Below are 22192 nucleotides of genomic sequence, written 5' to 3' on the forward strand. Positions count from 1 at the left end.
TTATGGTAATCGTAAAAAGATGTGTATACACTTGTAAAAAATGTTGGATTGGAATATAAAGAAGTGAAAATGCAATATTATTGGGTTGGCTTGTTAGAAATTTTGAAAAAATTTTAACTTCCTTCAATGATTTTTATGATATCTTTATTAAAACATCTCAAACTAAGAGAAGAGAAAAATGTTGGCTACCTGAAATATTTAGTAATCTGGATCAAACCAGACTAATAGTAAACATTTTGCGTTCTTTTTTCTTTCCGTATTTTGAGGACTCTGTGATTGGATACTGTGATTTATACTATAATCCGGTCTGTCTTTCCTTGAGGCCTTTCATTCGTTTATTCTTAGTTCACTAGTTAACAATCTCCAACAGTTTTAGCCTTGTTTATTTTCTGCTTTTCTCCAGTGTTAAAACCTAAGCAGAAAAAAATAGGCATATTTCTTTATTTTTAGTTATAATGTTATAATGTTATTTGCATCATATGAAATTATCTTTTTTGTAGGTCTGAAATAAACAAATAGTGGAAATTTCATATGGTCCAACCAGAAAATTTTTATAACAGCAGGATTTTATCTTAAACCATCCTTGCAATTCATTTCAAATAATTCTAATCACTCAAACTGCCCTGTCCCCTCCACCGGTTTAATTTCTGTTTTTTGTTTTGTTTTTTAAATTGCTTAATACTATGTTCTCTAGAGGAAAGGTCTAAATAATGCCAATTCAACATACCCTCCAAATAAACCATTCAAGTTAATGTAATCATATGAAAACATCTAGATTTCCTTCATTCACTCACCTTTTAATTCATTCAACAATTCTTATTTTATTTATTTTTTGAGATGGAGTCTTGCTCTGTCACCCAGGCTGGAGTGCAGTGGTGCGATCTCAGCTCACTGCAACCTCTGCCTCCCGGGTTCAAATGATTGTCCTGCCTCAGCCTCCTGAGTAGCTGGGACTACAGGTGCCTGCCACCACATCCAGTTAATTTTTTGAGTTTTTTTAGTGGAGATGGGGTTTCACTATGTCGGCCAGGCTGGCCGAATTCCTGATCTCAGGTGATCCACCGGCCTCGGCCTCCCAAAGTGCATTCAACAATTCTTACTGATACTTGTTGCACATTGACTCTGCTCCAGGTACCGTGCTAACTGCTGGGTAGAGCTGTGAGCGTGACAGGGGCGTCTTTGTTTTCAGGGAACTTACAGTTGTTTTTTAGACCGGAAGACAGACTATATACATGCATTGACTAAAGCGATCATTTGGTTTCGATTAACAGGTAAATGACCGGTTTAACTTTTTTTTAACCAAATTAAATGTTTGTTCAAATTGACTACCACCATCACTTTAGTGTTAATAAAAATTAGCTTTGGCCCAAGCAGAGCTAAGAAATTTATTTTGAACTATTTCCAGTATGTATTAAATCAATTAGCTGACCTATTAAGGTCCTAAGCCTTAGAAAAACAAGGCTTGGGAGAAAGGGATTCCCAAAGCATGTGTTTGGACAACTCTAATCTAAGAGAGTTCCCTCAGGGCATCTGGACCCTTCTAAATAATGCACAAGACACAATGCTGGGCGACTTTTGACTGGAAAAGTGTATATCCAATAACAATCAAATCAATTTTTTTTAAATAACAAAAGCAAAAACAAACAATTTAAAAATGAATCCAGCAGTGTTATTCACCTAAGCCAGGGCCCCCCAGGACCGTTTCTGGGGGATGCTTAGCCGCAGCAGATGTGATATCTAGGCTAGTAAGCCTGAGAAGTGCTAAAATAGAAAAATTAAATAGCTCATTTGGGTGAGCAGAGCTAGGTGATTGGAAGGCGAAACAATCTGGTGGTGAAAATGCCATTGATGAAAAATGTGTGCTGGTGTCACTTAAAAGCTTGCTTCACGTTCACCTCTAAGCAATTTCAGCAAAGATTTAGTGTTCAAGAAGCTTGCATTTAGACACTCAGTCGCCCCTCACCCACACTAGCCCTTTGGCTCAGAACCTAGGTGGCCACCCCAACCAGTGATGACTGGGTGGCTTTTGTTTCTAATTCCTTTCTTAGTTTCTGATTCCTTTCAAAGTGAGACTTTGAAAAACTTTTTTCTATTAGGCTTATCTAAAATAGCTAAAATGTCAGTCTGCACAGAGGAAAAGTAAATGGCACTGAGAAGCAAAAAACCCAGCCAGTGTATAGTTCTCTCCCCTTCCCCCCATTTGTGAAAATGGGGCGCAGCCCCCATCTTGTATGTATATTTTTTCAGATGTGTTTTCACTTCAGGAGAATATTCCCCTACAGAGTAAGTATCTTTAAAAACTGAAAACGGTGGACGTAATAGTCACCTTATGACCAGCCAGAGCTCTGCTCTTCGTTCCCCGTCGGGCCTACCCCTGGGATCATTGCTGTTTCTGTGCTGGTCTGGGTGTGCCCAGAAATCAGAAGAGGCTGAGCTGGATTTCAGCAGATGGAGAAAATGCCCAATGCTGCTTTACAATGCAGTGACAGCAAATTAAGAATCCCAGCCATGGGTTTCCATCTCCTGTTTTTGGGTTTTGAAAGCAAGAAGACTGTCCAAGATGTAACAATAGTAATAGTCAGTACAGGTTTTCCTTATTGGCTGTCTACTATGTATTGGGCACATTGCATTACTTCTCATCTTCACATCTCTGCAGAGAAGGTATTATAATTCTTTCTTTAGAAGTGAGAAAACTGAGGCTCAGAGAGGTTAAGTAACTTTCCTAAGGTTGCACAGCTGGGAAGCGGCAGTGCTGGGACACCACCTGAGATTAGCCTGGCTCGCTCCACCTCATCCAGTCACCTTCCTAAAAGCAGAGCCGCTCACAAGCCTGGAAGCCTTGCATTTCCCAAGGCTGCATGTCAGAGCTGCATCTCCTCACTGAGAAAAGACAAAGGCCACGCTGACCGCCGGGTACAAGCTTGGCTACTGCAGAGTAGGGAGCTGGAGGCACTGAGGCACTGGAGGAAGAAGTGTGCCCATGCCACTAGGCACACCATCTTAGGTTCTTCCGGCCTCAAGCCCTGGTGACTGTCTTGGTAGATTTTCTCTCAGGGAGGCCTCCTCATTTGGACAGACTAGGTCATTGTTTGCTTTGATCCTGATAATCTGGGCATTTCCAAAGAAATGCAACTATAACAGCTTAGTAAAAGGTAGACATTTTAAAGAGGTGTAAGCGACGTGTCTCTTAACTGAGCAAGAAGAGAGAGAAGAGCTGACTGAGGTTCTCTGAGCGGCCTTTCCTCCATCCCAGCCCTCGGTGTCGACGCCTCTCTGAGTCGCGCCTTGCCTTACTGTACCTCGTTTCTGGGCTAGGACACTTGGAGAAACTTTTGTCTGTTAGCCTTATCTAAAATAGCTAAAATGTCAGTCTCCACAGAGGCAAAGTAAGTGGCACTGAGAAGCGAAAAATCCAGCCAATGTACAGTGTCTCCTCCTGCCCCCTGTTTGTGGAAATGGGGCACGGCCCCCATCTTGTCTGCTGGGTGGGGTTCTGTTTACCACGCTTGGCAGCCACCGTCACCCAGCAGCCTTTCATTTTTCTAACTTCACCTTGCCCCTACCTTGGTCTCTCCAAGCCGAACACAAACGGACTAGCGAGGAAACTGCAGGTAAAGACCCTGAAACATGACATGATCTCCGTGGTGCGGTGTCCCAAGCCTGAAGCCCAGAGCTGGAGCTATTGCCCCGGCCGTCTCCCCTGAAGTCACTAAATTCCAGCTGTTCTGGGTCCCCTTGTCCCCAGTACACAAGCATGGGCTGCTCTGAGCGAGCTCGAGCACCCTCACCCCACCGCACCATGTGTGTGACTCAGACCCCACAGGCTCTTCTGAGAAAACAGCTGTGATCTGGTAGAAACCCCTGCGGCTGCACAGGCCTCAGAAGCCCCGGGGCGCTGGCCCGGGCTGTGCCCAGCTCCCTGGCGGGAGCAGAAGTGCCCATGGCTTCTCGCGACCTCCCAACAGGGCCCCTGAGCAAACTCCCATGCCGAGGTGGGCTGCCAGGAGCCGTCAGGTGGGCCGAGGACATTTGCTTGTTCCACCTTCCCTGCCCCGCTTCCCAGGAAGATGCCACGAGGCCGATCCCCTGAGCGGTCTGTCTAGTCCTCTCTTCGTGGCTCTCTTCCTCATTACCTGGGCCAGACACGAGGGTGGAAGCTAAAGGCTTGCAGCAAAGCCGGGCTCCCACCGACGGGCATGAGGTGAGGAGGGAGCCCGCTGGTTGGTGACTTAACCAGGCACCTCCTCTCATCTGCCCGTGTCCTGTCGACGCCTGGCCCTCTGGCTGGGCTACAAGGCCACCCGAGGGGCGGGTCGGGGTGAGTCACGGAGCCCGGGATGCTGCGTCACCCGCATCACCCGGCAGCCCCGGGCGGTGGGGCAGGGGACAGCCATGACGGGGCTGCGTCTAGACACGGACCCTTGGCCGTCAGGTGGCGGGGGCACCGTGGAGGCTGCGGCCTTCCTGCCCGGGCCCGTCCGCCCTGATCACCCCCACTCAGTCTCAGGCCGTGACCCCAACTGACCCGTGAAACCTTCTTTATTGGCAAAGGAAGAAAGAAAGGGGCTGAGTGACGGAGCCGGCCGGGGGGTGAGAGAAGCCGCAGAGGTTAGAACGTCGCAGCGCGAAACGCGGCCTGGCTGACATTTTCCGATCGCGTCCGGCTTCCGTGAAATTCTCCACCCGGGCCCGCCTCGACTGCGCGCTGGCGTCCACCTCCCTTCCTCTGCTATCCCAGGGGAAGTCTGTACCTGGAGGAGCTGCATGTTCTAGAAGCTGCCTCTGAGCTCACGCCCAGCTCCGCCGTGAGTGACGGAGCCGATGCCAGCACCTGGCCGGACCCTCCCCGCTCGCTTGCCCGTTGATTTGGGGAGGGCGGATTCGAAGACGACCCCAGCGCCTCCACCCCACGCCCGCACACGCACACGCGCAAAGAGTGTCCAGAAGTCCCTGCCGTGGGCACATCGGCCCTACCTGTACTCGGGAGCTGCGCCTGCAGGATGGCCGCGGTGACGAGCGCCTTCCACTGCATCTCGTCCTTTCTCAGAAGGAGGCTGCGGGGCAGAGGCTGAGGCGGTGGTGGCCCGGACGATGGGGAGAAAAGGAGCCTCTGCCGGCTGTATTCGCCTGCTGCCTCCCCAGGAAGTGGAGGACTGTGGGGCCTTTGAGAAGGCAGCTGCCGACGAGGCCAAGAAACTCGCACTCCCCCTTTCGCTTCACAGGCAGGAAGCCCTGGAGGTCTGAGGCTTTGGGGCGTGTCTATGTATGTGTGTGTATCTGTCTGTCTCAATTTTGCTTTTTCTCTCATTTGACCATTGTGTTAATGTTTTTTTAAAATAATTCTTATCCAATTTCTATCTTGATTGATAAAGCCTGTCTCTAGGCAAATATAAGTTCTCAATGGATATAAGAACATTTGCCCTTTTCCTCGACCCGCAAATATTTTATGGAGTTTGGTAAAACGCCAAAGCCCTGGATTGAGAGTCAGGCGAAACGTAGAGACAGATGCCTTGGGCTTTAGTGGTATCTCTACCTACCGCCTACTTGCTGCGTGGGCTTCAGTCAGTCACTCGACATCTCCAGACTTCAGCTTTCTCATCTATAAAGCGAAGAGCTGGAGTAGATCTGGGGTTGCAGATCGGAACTTGGCCTGAATCTGGATCATAGAATAGTTTGAAATACTGTAGCTCACATAGTATTTTTGACATTTTGTTAGTTGTCAACATTTACACATCAGAGTAATTTACAATAATAAAACATTAAAACCTAGATATAAACTTCATCTAAAAATTGAAATGTGTCTATATGAAACTAACTTAAAAACATTGCTGAAGAAGAACACTGAAAGGTCTTGGGTAAATGGAAAGGCACACCCTTCTTTGATAGAAAGTTCCCTTTTAAGGAGACCACAATCCTCCCTTAATTAATCAATTGATTTCATCGAAAATGCCAACTAAAGGTTTTAGAACAACATAAGCTGATTCCAAAATTGATATGAAAAAAATGAACATACAAGAATAGCCAAGACTCCAAAGTCACAGCAACCCAATATAAAATCGATAAATTGTACTTCATCAAAATTAAACGTTTTTGCGCATCAAAGGACACCATGAAGAAAACGAGTTCTGCAAATCACCGAATACCTCTAAGTGACGGAAACAGCACTCCTGTCATCGGACTTGGCACCTACTCAGAGTGCAAGCTGACCCCTCAGGGGGCCTTTGACTTACTCAAGGTCGAAGAGCAAGTAGGTGTTAGGTAGAGCTGTCACTAAAGCCCAAGTCGTCTGTCTCTACATTTAGTCTGAATCTTCATCAGTGAAGGTTGTCATCGACATGGGGTGCTGACACACTGGTGAAGCCTGCATCGACCAAAATGAAGACAAAGTTGCAGAGGCCATCGGGGGGAAATAACAGAAGGAAAAATGCAGAGGAAGGATATCTTCTACCATGGAAAGCTGTGGGCTACAAATATGACCCAGAGCTGGTCTGCCCAAGCCTAGGGAGGACGCTGAAGGTCCTCCAGCTAGATTGTGTGGATCTTTACATCATTGAAATGCCCAATACTCCCTTAAGCCAGGAGATGAAATCTATCCTATAGGTGAGAATGGCAAATGGTTACATCACTAGTCAAATCTGTGTGCCACTTGGGAGACTTTGGAAGCGTGCCAAGATGCTGGCTTAGTGAAATCCCTCTGAGTATCCAGTTTTAACAGCAAGCCAGCTGGAGCTCATCCTGAGCAACCCAGGACTCAAACCCAGGCCAGTCAGCAACCAGGGTAAGTGCCACCCATATTTCACCCAGCCAAAACTCTTGAAATTTTGACAACATAACATTGTCATGATTGCCTATAGCCCTTTGGGGACCACTAGGAATCCAGCCTGGGTGAATATGTCTTCTCCACCTTTGTTAAAGGATGCACTTCTAAAAAGGTGCGATAAGACGATAGCTCAAGTTGTTTTGCATTTCAACATCCAGCAAGGGGTAGTTGCTATTCCTAAAAGCTTCAATCCTGAAAGGATCAAGGAAAACCTTCAGGTCTTTGACTTTTCTGCACTAGATGAAGGACATCGAAACCTGGAATAAAATGTCCACTTCGTGGAAATGCTTATGTGCTGTGATCATCCCATATACCCATGTCTTGATGAATACTGACTTCAGGGAGTTCTTGAGAAGATTCTTCCCTCCCATGTGTGGAGGACCTTGGGGTGCATAGTTCCCCATGGACATGGAAATGAAAGAGGTTTTATTATCTTCAAAGTGGCGATGGAAACATGCTTAACTTTTGTGTAGTGTAAATGACTTTGACTCACCCATTTTAAAAAATAATGTTTAAATCTGTTGAAATAATTCTTAGGAAATTATGACCTAATATTTTATTAGATAAATGTCTTCTGGGTTCCAGACCAAAAAGAAAAAAAATTCCATTAGTCTCCAGAAAAGACATGAAAGGCAGCAGTGACAAGTAACTCATGAATATGGGTAGTTCTATTGGTAGTCTGAGTTCTTTAGCAGGACAGCAAAGACAGCAGAGGGCCCCCGTGGGCCAGGATGCTGGCAGTGGCCTTGAGGACTTGAACCACTGACTGCAATACAGACACAGCCAAGATAAGACCAGACGTGCATTATTAACAAGAAAGTGATTTGCTGCACCTTGAGTAGGGAGACAGAGCTAAGTGTAGAAAAGTCTTAAAATAGAGTCAGTTAAACCCCACAGTGATCAACGAAGCCATAACGATTCTGTTGTTGTTTGTTTCTATCCAGTGATTTAGCTTTTACTCAGCTTGAAGGATGCACACTTGCTGGTTCTCTTTTGTATCTTCAAAGGGTCTGAGTTTCAGCGTAACAAAAGTGGCCTATACTTGCATTGTCTTATATTCAGTCTTGCCACATCGATCATAGACCCACCATGATGTGAAGTGTCTTGAAACAACCAACATGCATAAATAAAACTCTGCATCATAAAGTATTCCAAAGATGGCTATTGTAAAAGAGGACATTTTATCAGGAGATTTTATGAGACATATGGAAAGAGGAGGCTTTATAAAATTACTATGCTTAAGGCTTTAAGAGTGTTATTGGGATAGCTATGTGGATTTTGAGAAATAGGAAGTTCAAAAGAAGACTGGTAATTTTACTGTATGCAAATTTTTAAAGAGAATAAAATTATTCGAACTCAGCAACAGAGATGTACCTATTTTCAGTTCAACTACAGAAATATATTTTATTCATTTATGTTAGATCACTCTCACAGGGTAAGAGAGTTCTTCAAAAATTATGCTTTTCCAAGACTAATTGTTTATAGATAATCTTCAATTACCTGTGCACATACATCTCTGAGAAAGTATGACTTACAAACTTAATCTATACTGATTGTTTTCACTGGTTCCGATGTTAATACTTACAATGCCTGTCCTCTGGAAAATATTTTGGTCACAAGAAATTATAAAGTATGATGACAAAGAAAGTGAAAAGACAACCCAACCCACAGAATGAAAGGAAATATCTGTAAATAGACCGATAAAAGGTCTAGGGTTCAGAATATATAAATAACCCATATGACTCAACAATAAAAAACAACCCAATTAAAAATTGACCAAAGATTTAAATAGACTTTTCTCCAAAGAAGACATACAAATGGCCAATTAGCACATGAAAAGATGTACAACATCATTAGTCATTAGGGAAATACACATCAAAACTGCACTGAGACACCACTTCTCACCCACTAGGATAGCTAAAATAAGAAAGACAGACAATACCAGTGTTGATAAGGATGTGGAGAAACTGGAATTCTCATACACTGCTTGTGGGTTACATAAATGCTGAAGCCCTTGTGAAAAACAATTTGGGAGTTCCTCAAAAAGTTAAACATAGTATTGTGTGACCCAGCAATTCTACCCTAGGTATATACACCCAAGAGAATCGGAAACATAGGCTCACACGAAAACTAGTAAAGGAGTGTTCATAGCAGCATTATTCATAGTAGCCCTAAACTGGAAATAATTCAAGTGGCCACAATGGATAAACAAATGTGCTCTATCCAAACAATGAAATATGACTCGGACATCAAAAATAATGAAGCGCTGTTACATACTGCAACTTGGATGACCCTTGGAAACATTATGCTAAGTGGAAGAAGCCAGACACAAAAGGTTACATATTATATGATTCAATTTATATGAAGTGTCCAGAATAAGCAAATTCATAGAGACCGAAAACAGGTTAGTAGTTGCCAGGGGATGGGGAGACTGAGCAATTGAGACTAAGTGCTAATAGCTATGAGGTTTCTTTGAGATGATGAAAATGTTCCAGAATTGGACAGTGGTGATGGTGTGCAACAGAGTGAATGTACTTAAAACTATTCCAGTATAGACTTTAAAAGGATACATTTTATGTTACATTAATTACATCTCAATACAAAAATAATGCTAAAACAAACACAAGAAATAGGAACATTCTTGCAAAGAAGAGTAAAGGGAGTGAAATAACCCTGCCAGATACCATACACTAAAAGGCACACAATTATCATACAGTACTTAGGGTACTATAGACAAACATATATGGTCAATTGGTTTTCAATAAAGGTACAAAAAATTCAGCAGGAAATGGTAGTCATTTCAACAAATGGTGGTAGAACAGCTGGATGTCTATATGAAAAAGAAATATTGACCCTCAGTTCATACCACACCCAAAATTATCTAAAATGGTTCATAGACCTAAGTGTAGAACCCAAAACTATAAAATTTCTGGAATAAAACATAGGATAAAAATATTTGTGATAGAACACAAAAAGAAAAAACCATAAAAGAAAAAAATTTGTAAACTGGACTTCATCAAAATTAAAAGCTCTTGCTTTAGTTCATCGAAAGACACCATCAGGAAAATGAAAAAAAAGCCATCGACTAGGATAAATTATTTGCAAACATGTACATCAGACAGAGGATTACATCCAGAATATGTAAAGAACTCTTTTAACTCAATAGTAAGGTAATCAACTCAATAAGAAAATGGCACGAGGATTGAATAGACAATTCCCAAAAGAAGATAAATGAGTGGCCAATAAGCATGTGAAAAGATGCTAAACATCATTAATAATTAAAGAAAAAACAAATTAAAACCACAATGAGATACCACTTCATACCTGTTAGTATGGCTAAAATTAAATAACTAGCTATCATCAAGTGTTGCCCAGGATGTGAAAGAACTAAAACTCTCACACACTGATGGGGGAATGTAAAATGGTACAACCATTTCTGAAAGATTTGGCAGTTTCTTTAGAAAGTTAAACATACACTCACCATATGATCCAGCTATTGCACTCATGTATCTAACCAAGAGAAATATATATGTATTAGATATATATTTTTTGATATATATATATTAGATATATATATTTCGATGTGTATATATATGGTCCATACAAAGATTTGTACATCAACATTCATAGCAGCTTTATTTGTAATAAACTAATGGAAAACTACCCGAATATTCATCAACAAGTGAATGGATAAACTAATTATGGTATATCCATTCAATGAAATAATACTGAACAATAAAAAGAAATAAACTACTAGTGCACACAACATGGGTGAATCTCAAAATCAATATGCTGAGTTAAAGAAGCCAGGGAAAAAGAGTACATACTGAAAGGTTCTACTTATGGAAAATTCTACAAAATCTAAACTAATCTGTTGTAACATTTCAAACTACAAACTAAGAAAAGGTACTTGCAGCACTGTGGCAAAGGGCTTAGTTCCTTAATACATAAAGAGCACCTAAACATTATTCAGTTTCAGCAAATAATTTCTGAGTGTCCACCAGACGCCAAGCACTGTACTACACACTCAAGATATAAGTGGGAGCTAAACAGAATCCTTGCCCTTGTGATATGTTCAAGCTGATGGGAGTCTAAAACATCGTTAGAAAAATGAACAAAGGACTTGAATGAAAAGTTCAGTTTTAAAAGAAGTAACACATGGCTTTCAAATGAATGAAAAATTACCAAAATCACTCATAGTAGGAAAAAATCAGAATTAAAATTACAACGAATACTCTTCCTTACATATCAGATTGCTATCAACTTCCCCACTGAGTTCCATCTTCCTTTGCTTCCCAAGGACATTGCCCCAGAAATTCTCTCTTTTCTCTCTGGCATGTCAGTATTTTCCTCTAAACCGGAGCATTCCTATCAGTATACAAGCATGTTATTTCTCTCATCTTAAAAAACTCAAAGATTTATATAGCATTTGCACATGGAACTTGCCATATTTCTTATTGCTTTAGGAATCCAGCTTCCACACAAAGAAGCTTGTTTTAACCTGCTGGAGACACGTGGCGCAGCTGACAGCCAGCACTGACTTCCAGACGAGTAAGGCTCTCTTACATCATCCAGACCCAGCTGAACCAACAGAGGGCTGCAGCCACATGAGTGACACCAGGGTAGACCGGACAAAGCACTGTCTGAGTCCAGCCCAAGTTGCTGGCCTACAGAATCATGAACAATTAAGCCACTGGTTGTTGTGCTAAGCCACCGAGTTTGGGAGGACTGCGACATACCAAATGACATCTGAAATACTCAGCATCCTGTATCAATCTCAGGAAGTGCTCTAATTGGCCCACCTTGGACCATATGCCCACTTTTTCAATTAACCATTGCTTCCAGGGGGTCAAGATGAGATTCGAGCTGCCACATGCTGGTTAACAGCCTTAGCAGAATCATTTGTAATAGAAGAAATGGGGGGAAAGGATTCTGGGCATATTATAGAACAATGACTTTCCATGACAGCAAGCCTTGCCCTGGTGTGTGCAGTGGGATGGGGCTGGCAACTGGAACGAGGCTCACGCCTTGCAGGCAAGGGCAGGAGCTGGAGCTGAGAGGAAGCTGGCTAGAACATGATGACCTGCAGCTGTGAGTTTCTCATGGGGGAAGCTCTGGCTCTTCCTCATGACTGAATCCCTACTTCCTGATATATTTTGGTGGGTGGGTGGGTGGGTGGATAGATGGATGGATGCATGCACGCATGGATGGATGGTTGGGTGACTCAGTGAGTGAGTGGCTGGCTGGATGAACGGGTAGGCGGGTGGATAGTAACATTCAGGATGGGAGGAAGTCCAACACCAAGTAGGAGGATGCCCCAACTTCCTATCAGAAAGAGCACAGCAAGGGAAATCCAGAAGCTGATGAATGGAGCTTTCAGCTGGAAAAGTTGTCACTGTCATCAGAGAAAAGGGCCTCTGCCACCGAGGGGCTGACTGGAAAACTGGGTAGCATAAAGAGAATGTATAGACAAGGTACGGGGGAAGGGACGGGGCTCAGGACCGGGGCTGAACTGACAGAAGCCAAATGGCTGCAGCTACGGGCAGGGACAATTCAAAGTGCAGGGCCAAGGAGAACACAGGCAGCCACGTGGTAAGAGGAAGATGTTGGTGCTAAACAAAGTCTCGTAATTCTTCAAATAAGCAATGCTGGTGAAGTAATTATTTGAACCTGCCCAGCATCTCTTCCCCTTCCTTTTTTTGGAAGCAACCTCGTTTTCCTTGGAGGGGACAGCACGTTCCCTCAGTGGAGTGGGATGTGCACCGCTGGCCGGTGTGGGCATGACCCCCGTGGCAGCCAGTCAAGCATCATATCCTGCTGTCTACAAAGGCTGGCTGAGGGCGGACCCATGAGAGCCCTTGTCAAGATTCTTGCCAGAACTCCAGGGAGAGGGGCAGCATCTTCCTGTGGAGAACGGTGACCGTGGGGAAGTGCAGCCTGGAGCAGTCCCACCGGGAGAGAGCAGGGCCAGAGACAGGGGGAGAAGGACAGTTCCCGTTGCCATCTCAGTTACAGGAGCCAGTAAATACCCCTTTTCACTCTTTGGGTTGACTCATTAGAATTTAGTGGGAAAGCTTTGCTTGCACCTGGAGGAGAGGCTGCTCTGAGATGCCATCGTGCTACAGGTGAGTCGGGTCTCTTCCCACAACCGCTTGCCCCCCAGGGGCCCTCCCAGGCTTCAGAGTTCCCTGGGGTTCTTTCTCTACAACAGCCCCTTCTAGGCAACAGGGACTCGACACTGAGCCTCGCAATTCCCTGGCTTCTGATCAGCAGAGAAAGCAGCACAAAAAAGAAGGTTGGTCTCTGTCCTCCAGGGTGTCCAGAGGCAGCCTCTCCCAAGACCCCTGTAAGCAGAAGCACTTCCCCAATCTTTAAGCCCCCAGCACATTGACTCAGGCCCCGTGCCCCGCTTCAGCTGACTGGTCCAGGGCTGGCAAGCAGCTGGAGGCCCACGCGGACTATTCCCTTGCAAAGTGCATTTCTGCTGGCAGGATCCCAGCCCAACACCTCGGTGGAGCCTCGGCTCTTCAGCCTCAACCTGAGGTTTCCCCAGTCATATCCTGTGTATCAGCCCCTCCTTTTGTGACCGCAAGCCTTGGCTCACAAGAATCCCTTTGCCTGGCCAGGCACTATGGCTCATGCCTGTAATCCCAGCACTTTGGGAGGCCGAGGCGGGCGGATCACGAGGTCAGGAGTTCGAGACCAGCTGGGACCGCGCCATTGCATTCCAGCCTAGGTGACAGAGCCAGACTCCATCTAAAAAAAAAAAAAGAATCTCTGCCTGAAGGCTCTTCTCTCCTTTCCCCACCCAAGGAACTCGCTCTCAGACAAGGCATAAACATCCCTTCCCTGTGAAGCCTGGCCCACACCTACCAAGCCTGTTAGCTATGTCCGTCGCATACCATTTAGTGCTCCATTAAAAAAACACTTGTCACTTTTTTGCCTTGGTTATTGTTTACATAGATGTTCACATGATGATAATCCAGGCTCTTCAAGAGCATGGATGGGGTCTTATTCATTTTATAATCTATAACGTCCAGTACATAGTTGGTACTTAATATGAGAGAGTGAGAGAGAGAGGGACAGAGAGAGAGAGAGAGAGAGAGAACCGTTGCTGACCAGAACACCAGATGGGGCAGACAGCAGCAGGAAACAAAACTTAAATCCTCTCTGGGAAATTCAGTCCCCGGGATTAGAGACCATGTCTTAGGCAACTTGAACAGCCAGAGATGAATGTACCGCCTGGCACATAGACGGTGCCCCATCAAAATTTACTGAAGGAATGAGGGGGCGTGACCCCAACTACTGTTATGGAGAGGGGAGGGAGGGGAATGGGTTTGCAGAAAGGCCAAGCATCCCTTTCGTGACAATCCCAGGTAGGACCTGCTTTCTAAGATGCTAAATTTCGGCCAAGCAAGACCCGCTCCTGCCACTTCCTGCACACAGATCCACATCCTATGGCTTGATTGACTCCTTGGGTTCCATGACTCTTTCATGTCTGACCAAAGCTGGAGGAGGGGGCAGAGCCTAAAGGAGTCCCCACTGGCTGGGAGTAGAGGCTGAGGAAACTGGAATATCAGTAACTACGGGTCCTTTTTTTTTTTGAGACAGGGTCTTACTCTGCCGCCCCAGGCTGGAGTGCAGTAGCATGATCACAGCTCACTGCAGCCTCGATCTCCTGGGCTCAAACGATCCTTCCACCTCAGCCTTCTGAGTATCTAGGACCACAGGCGTGTACCACCACACCTAGCTAACTTTTTTTCTGCATTTTTTGTAAAGACAGGCTTTCACCATGTTGCTCAGGCTGGTCTTGAACTCTTGAGCTCCAGTGATCTGCCTTCCTCGGCCTCCCACAGTGCTGGGATTACAGCCAGGAGCCACCACATCCAGGTGCCAGTCTTTACCTGAGCTGAATTTGGCTGACTTTGAGTGTGGCCCAGGATATGACTGCATATACAATGTAATTTCAGTCAATTTCTGATCCCTAAAGCACACCCTCTCCACTCACCCACTAATATCCACACTCTTTTGGCTAAAATTGTAATAATAGCTTGTGGGAGCTGGCTCATATCAGCGAATGAGAGCCAACTGTTCCATTTTCAGGATTTTTTCCAGTTGGTTGTTAAATCGTTGGTAACTTGAAATTGGCTGTGGTGTGGGCAGACATTATACATAAAAGTTCATTCTGTATGCCCCAGCACACCACTGGCTGAACCCTTTCCTTCCATTCAGGAGCAAATGCCCTTGAGAGATGTATAAAGCGTTATCCGTTATTTATACCTTTGTGTTAAATACTGAGTCACAGACCACTCTTCCAGTTAGACGGGAATTGGAAATTATTTAGTCTAACCTTTACTTAGTAAATGAGAGAACTGAGACCCAGAAAGGTAACACGACTTACTAAAGATATCGAATTAGCTAGTTTCAGAGTCCAGACTGCATCAGAAGTGCTCAGATTCTTAGTAAATGGGATGCCATAGTAGACATTATATACACATATTTACAGGCAACATCTCTTCCTCCCCCATCCCCATATTAATCCTGGCCAGAGCATGCAGTACAAGTGGGGCTAACCCACGGCCTCTCTGCTCTCAGGGACGGTCACATGACTAGACCTGCTCCATCAGAGTATTCCGTCCTCCTGGACATTGTAACTGATTAGGGGAAGAACATATCAATGCAGGGATGTTTCTGCAGGTCTGGCATTAAGACCCCATCTCTAGCAGTAGACTCAATTTTGCTTTGAAGAATCAACTATTCTCCATTGATTATAATCTCTTTTTTTTGAGATGGAGTTTTGCTTTTGTCACCCAGGCCGGAGTGCAGTGGCATGATCTCAGCTCACTGAAACCTCCACCTCTTGGGTTCAAGCAATTCTCCTGCTTCAGCTTCCCAAGTAACTGGGATTACAGGCGCCCACCACCAGGCCCAGCTAATTTTTGTATTTTTGGTAGAGACAGGGTTTCATCATGTTGGCCAGGCTGGTCTCAAACTCCTGACCTCAGGTGATCCACTCACCTCAGCCTCTCAAAGTGCTGGGATAACAGCCATGAGCCAACGTGCCCAGCCAATTATAATCTCTTGATGAGGCTATCAGGTAATGTCAATCAGCTGTGTTCTCCCTGGAATTTAAATCTTAACAGAATGAAACAAGACCTGGACATAGCCCTTGTTTGTTTCTCCTTGGATCCATCCCGGGAGCTGCTCATATTCTGGGGCTATACAAACAGTGCTCCAGAAAATTAGTTTTTGCTTAAGCGATCCAGAGCTGATTGCTGCTGCTTGCAACCAAAGGATCCTAACTTACACAGTAGAATTTTTGGAAGTTGTATTAGTTTTCTATTGCTGTATAACAAACCATCATAAATTTAGTGGCTAAAAACAACAAATTTATGATCTCACAGTAATGTAGGTCAGAAGTCCCGACACAGCACGGCTGAGTTCTCTGCTCAGGAACGTAGAAGCCTGAAGTCAGTGTTGGCTGCGGCAACGGCTCTCGCCTGAGGCTCGGGGTCTTCTTCCAAGCTCCCTGGTTGTTGGCAGGTTTTATTTCCTCACAATTATAGGAGCAAGTTGCTGTTTTCCTTCTAATGATTGGCCAGAGAATGCTCTCAGGGCCTGGAAAACACCTGCAGCTCCTTGCTAGCGGCCCCCATAGGCAGTTCACAACGTGGATGTTTGCTTTCTCCCGGGCTAACCAGAGAGCATCTCTCTGACTTACTCTTCTGGAACCAGCTGGAGAAAACTCTGCTTTTAGAGGATTTGCCTGATCAGGTCAGGCCCACCAGAACACTCTCCCTTTGCCATATAAAACCACATAAGCTCAGAAATGCTAGCTCATCATATTCACAGGTTTGTCCGACGATCACAGAGATGGTACCAGCTGCGTGTAAATCTTGGCGGCCACCTTAGGATCGCACGTCTCACAGAAATGCTATTGGAAAAGAGCTCCCTCCCTCTTCCTCTGGGAGGATAAGGCACGCCTGGTATCCATCTTTTTCACCAGATGGAGGAAGCTTGCCTGGGAATGAAGCCAACACAGAGAAGAGCTGAGCAAGAGACATAAAGACAGGCAGAGCATTTGCTGCATGCTTGAGAACCTGGATCGTGCCATGCCTAGGTGCCTGCCCACAGGCTTTTCCATCTCTTGAGCCAATACATTTTTTATTAAGTTATTGACTTCGATTCTGCAACTTGGAATTGAAATGGTCGTGAGTATAACAGATGCTGAAATCGCAGGTGTTTGGAAACTTCACAGCTGACACAAGTCCACTTTGGTGGGAGGTTTACCTAGTGGGCCCTTCCCCTCAAAAGACTAATTGCCCTTTAAAAAATTAACCACACAGTTTTGGGGCTTTTTTTAAGTGAGACATTAAGGAGGAAAAGCACACCTAATGTCCAAACACTCCAGAAAAAAATAAATGAAAGTAAGAGACTGCACAAAGATTTTATATCAAAAGTGACGGCGAAAGATGGCAAAAAATATGCTGGGACGTGGGTATGATTAGAGATGGATAAGATGAATTGCAGTTGACCCTGGAAAGACTCAGGGGTTAGGGGTACTGAACCCCACGCAGTAAAAAAAAATCTTTGTATTTAACTTTTGATTCTCCAAAAATTTAACTACTAATAGCTTACTGTTGACCATAAGCCTTACCAACAACATAAACAGTCAATTAACACCTATTTTGTACATTGTATGTATCGTATACTGTGTTCTTAAAGGAAAGTAAGCTAGAGCAGAGAGAATACTATTAAGAATATCATAAGGTAGAGAAAACGCATTTACTGTTTATTAAGTGGAAGCGGATCACTATAAAGGTCTTTTTTTCTTTTCCTCTTCTTTTTTTTTTTTTCGAGTCGGAGTCTCATTCTGTTGCCAGGCTGGAGTGCAGTGGCGTGATCTTAGCTCAGTGCAACCTCCTCCTCCCAGGTTCAAGCGATTCTCCTGCCTCAGCCTCCTGAGTAGCTGGGATTACAGGTGCCCGCCACCACACCCAGCTAATTTTTTCTTTTTAGTAGAGATGGGGTTTCACCATGTTGGCCAGGTTGGTCTTGAACTTCTGGCGTCAAGTGACCCACCTGCCTCGGCCTCCCAAAGTACTGGGATTACAAGCATGAGCCACTTCACCCGGCCAGTTTCCATTTTATAGTTTAGGAAACTTAAGTAATTTTCTAAGGTCACAAAGCTGGTAGAATCAAAACTAGAACTCAAGTTTTCTAGGTGCTGGTTCATAGTAGTGGAAGAACATGAGCTTTAGAACAGACTAGACCCAGGATGGAACTCCGAATTCCATCTACTAGCTGACTGTATGTTCTGAACAAGTTAATAAATACCTGAAATCTTTTGTCCCACATGACTAACGATGCCCACTGTATCGTACGGATGGAGAAATGAATAAGACGATGTAGGTTTGCGCCCAGTATATAGAAGGTGCTGGGAAATGTCACATCACAGAAGGGAGGAGAGGGCTGTAAAATCTTTGCCGGCAACTGCTCCGGGAAAAATCCGCCCAGGAATGACTGGAACCCAGCATGGGGAATGAGGTCACTGTCTGAGTGGAAAGGGTGGGAGATGGAGAGGAGGGAAGAGAAGGTGGTGTGGACAAGCCCTCCTATGGGCAGGGGAGGGAGGTCCCACTCCCCAGAATAGGGACCCGTGTGCTTCCTCTTTTTATCCCTCCAAAAGTCGAGAGCACTAGGTCAGAACTTAATGCACCTGCCTCTCATTCGTTATGAACAGACAGTTGCTGTTCCTGGGACTGTTGGAGGTGATGAATTTATTCTCAGAAGTCTTAAAATGGCAGTTCTTAGGCACCTGAGCAAACACAAAATCAACCTGTGAAATGAGCAAGCTTCAAACCCTGAGACCCTGGGGCATGTGAGGGACCAGCTTTTAACAATGTGCTAAGCAGTGGGTATTCCTAAGTTCCTCCACTCTGTTTTTTAAACCCCTCCCCCCACCCCACTCCCCTGCTCTGACTCCACCTGATGGTCTTCCCTCAGTGGCGTGTGATGGAAAGCAGCTGCCATGGGAATGCACAAACCTGGGATCTGGTCTCAGTTTTGTCCTTCACTTGCTGTGTGACTTTGACCAAATCGCTTTCCCTCTCTGGGCCTAGGTGTCCTCAGCTATATAATGAAGGGGCTGAACTAGATGGTCCCAAGATGTCTTCCAGCTGGAAATTATATTTTCATATAATGATTCCTGCCTCTCTGGTACCCCCTTCTCTTTCAGCTCCATCGGCTGTACCTCCCCCCGTGGGCACACAGGGTTGTGCTGTGCATCTCCTAGGCACCCAGGGATGGCCCATGTCCAGGGTTTCATATGAGGGTCTGGCTCCCGGCCTGCAGGGTCTGCCTGTCTAACTGTGCTGGAGATGCCCTGACTTCATGCAGATTACATTTTTGTCTTTTCTAAAAGCGAAGACGAAAAGGTCACCTGAGTTGGCCCGGGGTGGAGACAGCCTGACCTGGAGTCCTCATGGAGCCCAGCCTGGCCCTGGGGATCCATCGGACCAGGCCTGCATCCCCTCGCCTCAGGATGCAACCTGAGGGCCCAGTTCTGGGGGCTGCAGGTCAGGAACCTGGGGGTGTCTCAGCATTAGCTCTTGACGGCCCCTTAGAAGGGGCACCAGCTTAAAGGGAAAGGAAGGGGCTTATCAGGACAAGGAGGGGCCCGCAGCTCCAGCGGGGCTGCTGGTCTGGCCCAAGACAGGAGGATTAAACAGGATTCTCCTGTACCGGGCAGAGCCTACCAGTTGGATGTTCAATGCGGCTCAATGGGGACCTCTAGTGGCTGTTTTGTCAAACTGCGGTCTCCAGCCTTACCAGCCTCAGGCCATTCCACACCTGGATGGATACTAAGTAATGCTAATAACCACCATCTATCCTGCGCTGCATCCCTGATTCACTAATAACCACCATCTAGCCTGCGCTGCATCCCTGATTCACAGAAGGGAACCTCTTGAGGAGCACTTGCCTAAGGCCACCAGGCTAAGTGGCTGAACAGGGATTTGAACGCTGCCGCTTAGCTTGAGTTCAACTGCCGCCCCCAAAGATGTGAGTGTGCTCAGCATGAAAACCTGGAGTTTTTAGCACATGGAACTTGCCATTTCTATACTATGCACCTTCAGAACAAGTGAGAAGACGTTTCTCAAAGGACCCATGTGCCAGTTGAGGGGTCACTGGATTCTTGGAGACAGAGCTAAGTTGAAGGAATGGGTCTGACATGTGTAAACTTACCCAAGGTAACCATTTGGGAATCCAACCTCCTCCATGAAATAAGAAAAATAAAATGTGCCCCGCCTATCTCTAGGGCTTGTCGTAAGAGTTAGCTGAAATGCCACATATGAACATATTTTATAAAATTAAGTAATTTGACAATTATAACTTTTATCTTTGTGAAAACAACCTGTAGTTACCAACTGATTTTTTTTTTTAACCAACTAATATTTGAAGCTAAAGAAAAAAATGCAACCAGTATTTATTAAGTGTTTGAGATATTGGATAACATTCTGTTTACTTTTTTTTTTTTTTTTTTTTGAGACAGAGTCTTGCCTTGTCGCCCAGGCTGGAGTGCAATGGCATAATCTCAGCTCACTGTAACCTCTGCCTCCCGGGTTCAAGCAATTCTCCTGCCTCAGCCTCCCGAGTAGCTGGGATTATAGGCACCCACCATCACACCCGGCTAATTTTTTTTTTGTATATTTAGTAGAGATGGGATTTCATCACATTGGCCAGGCTGATCTTGAACTCCTGACCTTGTGATCCACCCACCTCGGCCTCCCAAAGTGCTGCGATTACAGGTGTGTAAGTCACCATGCCTGGCCTGTTCTGTGTACTTTTTACATATTAGCTTGAATATTTTCCCTACAAACCAGGGAGGCAGGTTCTATTTTTATTCTCTATTTTACTGATGAAAACCCTGCAGCCCACACAGAGGAAGCACCTTGTCCCTGATGAAATAGTGATGGAATGAGGATTTGCTCCTATGCAGCTCCACTACAGAGCTGGTGTGCTTGATTTTCACACTCACTCTGCTGTTCTTCAAGGATACATCCCAGTCTCCCAGAGAGGATGCGATGAGGACCGCCAGAGCTTGAGGATGCCTCTTTACTGGCCCTAACAAAAATCACTGCTGTGTCAGGCACTGTGCTAAGTGATTTGTGGACATTTTTGCTAATCTGTACTCTCTCCTGTGAAGTATAGTCCTTGCTTTACAAATGGAGTCTAAGATTCTGAGAGGTAGAACAATTTGCCCAGGGCCACATGCAGCAAGTGCACAGCTGGCTCCGAACCTAGTGCTCTCGCAGCCAAGCCGCTCCAAACCTCTGAGATGCTGCTCCCGCTCAGCTGCTCCCCCGGCCCATGCACCAGTGGGAACCCCCACAGCCCAGGGCTCCCTTGGGCTCTGCTCACACTTTTTGCCCTCTCTGGGATTCCATGCATAGGAAGCAAACACACCTAACGTAAGAAACGGCCCAAGAGTCAGGTGCCGCTAACCCAGACGGTGCCGCTGACCCAGACGGTGCCACTGACCAAGACGGTGCCGCTGACCCAGACGGTGCCGCTGACCCAGACCACAGTGCCGCTGACCCAGACGGTGCCACTGACCAAGACGGTGCCGCTGACCAAGACGGTGCCGCTGACCCAGACGACAGTGCCACTGAACCAGACGGCGCCACTGACCCAGACGGTGCCGCTGACCCAGACGGTGCCGCTGACCCAGACGACAGTGCCACTGACCCAGACGGCGCCGCTGACCTAGACGACAGTGCCGCTGACCCAGACGACAGTGCCGCTGACCCAGACGGCGCCGCTGACCCAGACGACAGTGCCACTGACCCAGACGGCGCCGCTGACCCAGACGACAGTGCCACTGACCCAGACGGTGCCGCTGACCCAGACGACAGTGCCGCTGACCCAGACGACAGTGCCGCTGACCCAGACGGCGCCGCTGACCCAGACGACAGTGCTGCTGACCCAGACGACAGTGCTGCTGACCCAGACGACAGTGCCACTGACCCAGACGGCGCCGCTGACCCAGACGGTGCCGCTGACCCAGACGACAGTGCCACTGACCCAGATAGTGCCGCTGACCCAGACGACAGCGCCGCTGACCCAGACGGCGCCGCTGACCCAGACGGTGCCGCTGAGATTTTAGGGAAAGAGCCGTCTGGGGTGATGCTGCTCACACCAGGACAAGGGCACGAGCTCAGGCCGGGTTTCAGCCCCGCTTCCCCTCAGCTGGGGCCTTGGTGCAGGACGCAACCCACAGCCTAGAGCAGGAGCGGACCAGGAACCTTTGAGGATACATCTTGTGTGAGTGGGCCTGGGAGTTATCAAAGGAGGAAAGGTTTAGGATGAACA

At 46.1% G+C, this 22192-nt stretch overlaps 1 protein-coding gene and 1 pseudogene across 2 annotated transcripts in view; one reads left to right on the forward strand and one right to left on the reverse strand.

The window, feature by feature from the left end:
- The window catches only part of CD247 (CD247 molecule), a 94952-nt gene extending 89629 nt beyond the window's left edge, over positions 1-5323 (reverse strand). Inside the window, exon 1 of one of the 2 annotated variants that reach the window (XM_064370327.1) lies at positions 4975-5323. In XM_064370327.1, the coding sequence (XP_064226397.1) occupies positions 4975-5308 (334 nt within the window). In that variant the 5' untranslated portion in view covers positions 5309-5323. 2 annotated transcript variants of the gene reach the window in all.
- Positions 5104-8175, forward strand: LOC105715798 (aldo-keto reductase family 1 member D1-like; annotated as a pseudogene).
- Positions 8176-22192: the final 14017 nt, after the last annotated feature.

This window comes from Aotus nancymaae, unplaced genomic scaffold, assembly GCF_030222135.1.
Source record: "Aotus nancymaae isolate 86718 unplaced genomic scaffold, 86718_ANA_hifiasm-v0.15.2.pri h1tg000108l, whole genome shotgun sequence".
NCBI lineage: Eukaryota > Metazoa > Chordata > Mammalia > Primates > Aotidae > Aotus > Aotus nancymaae.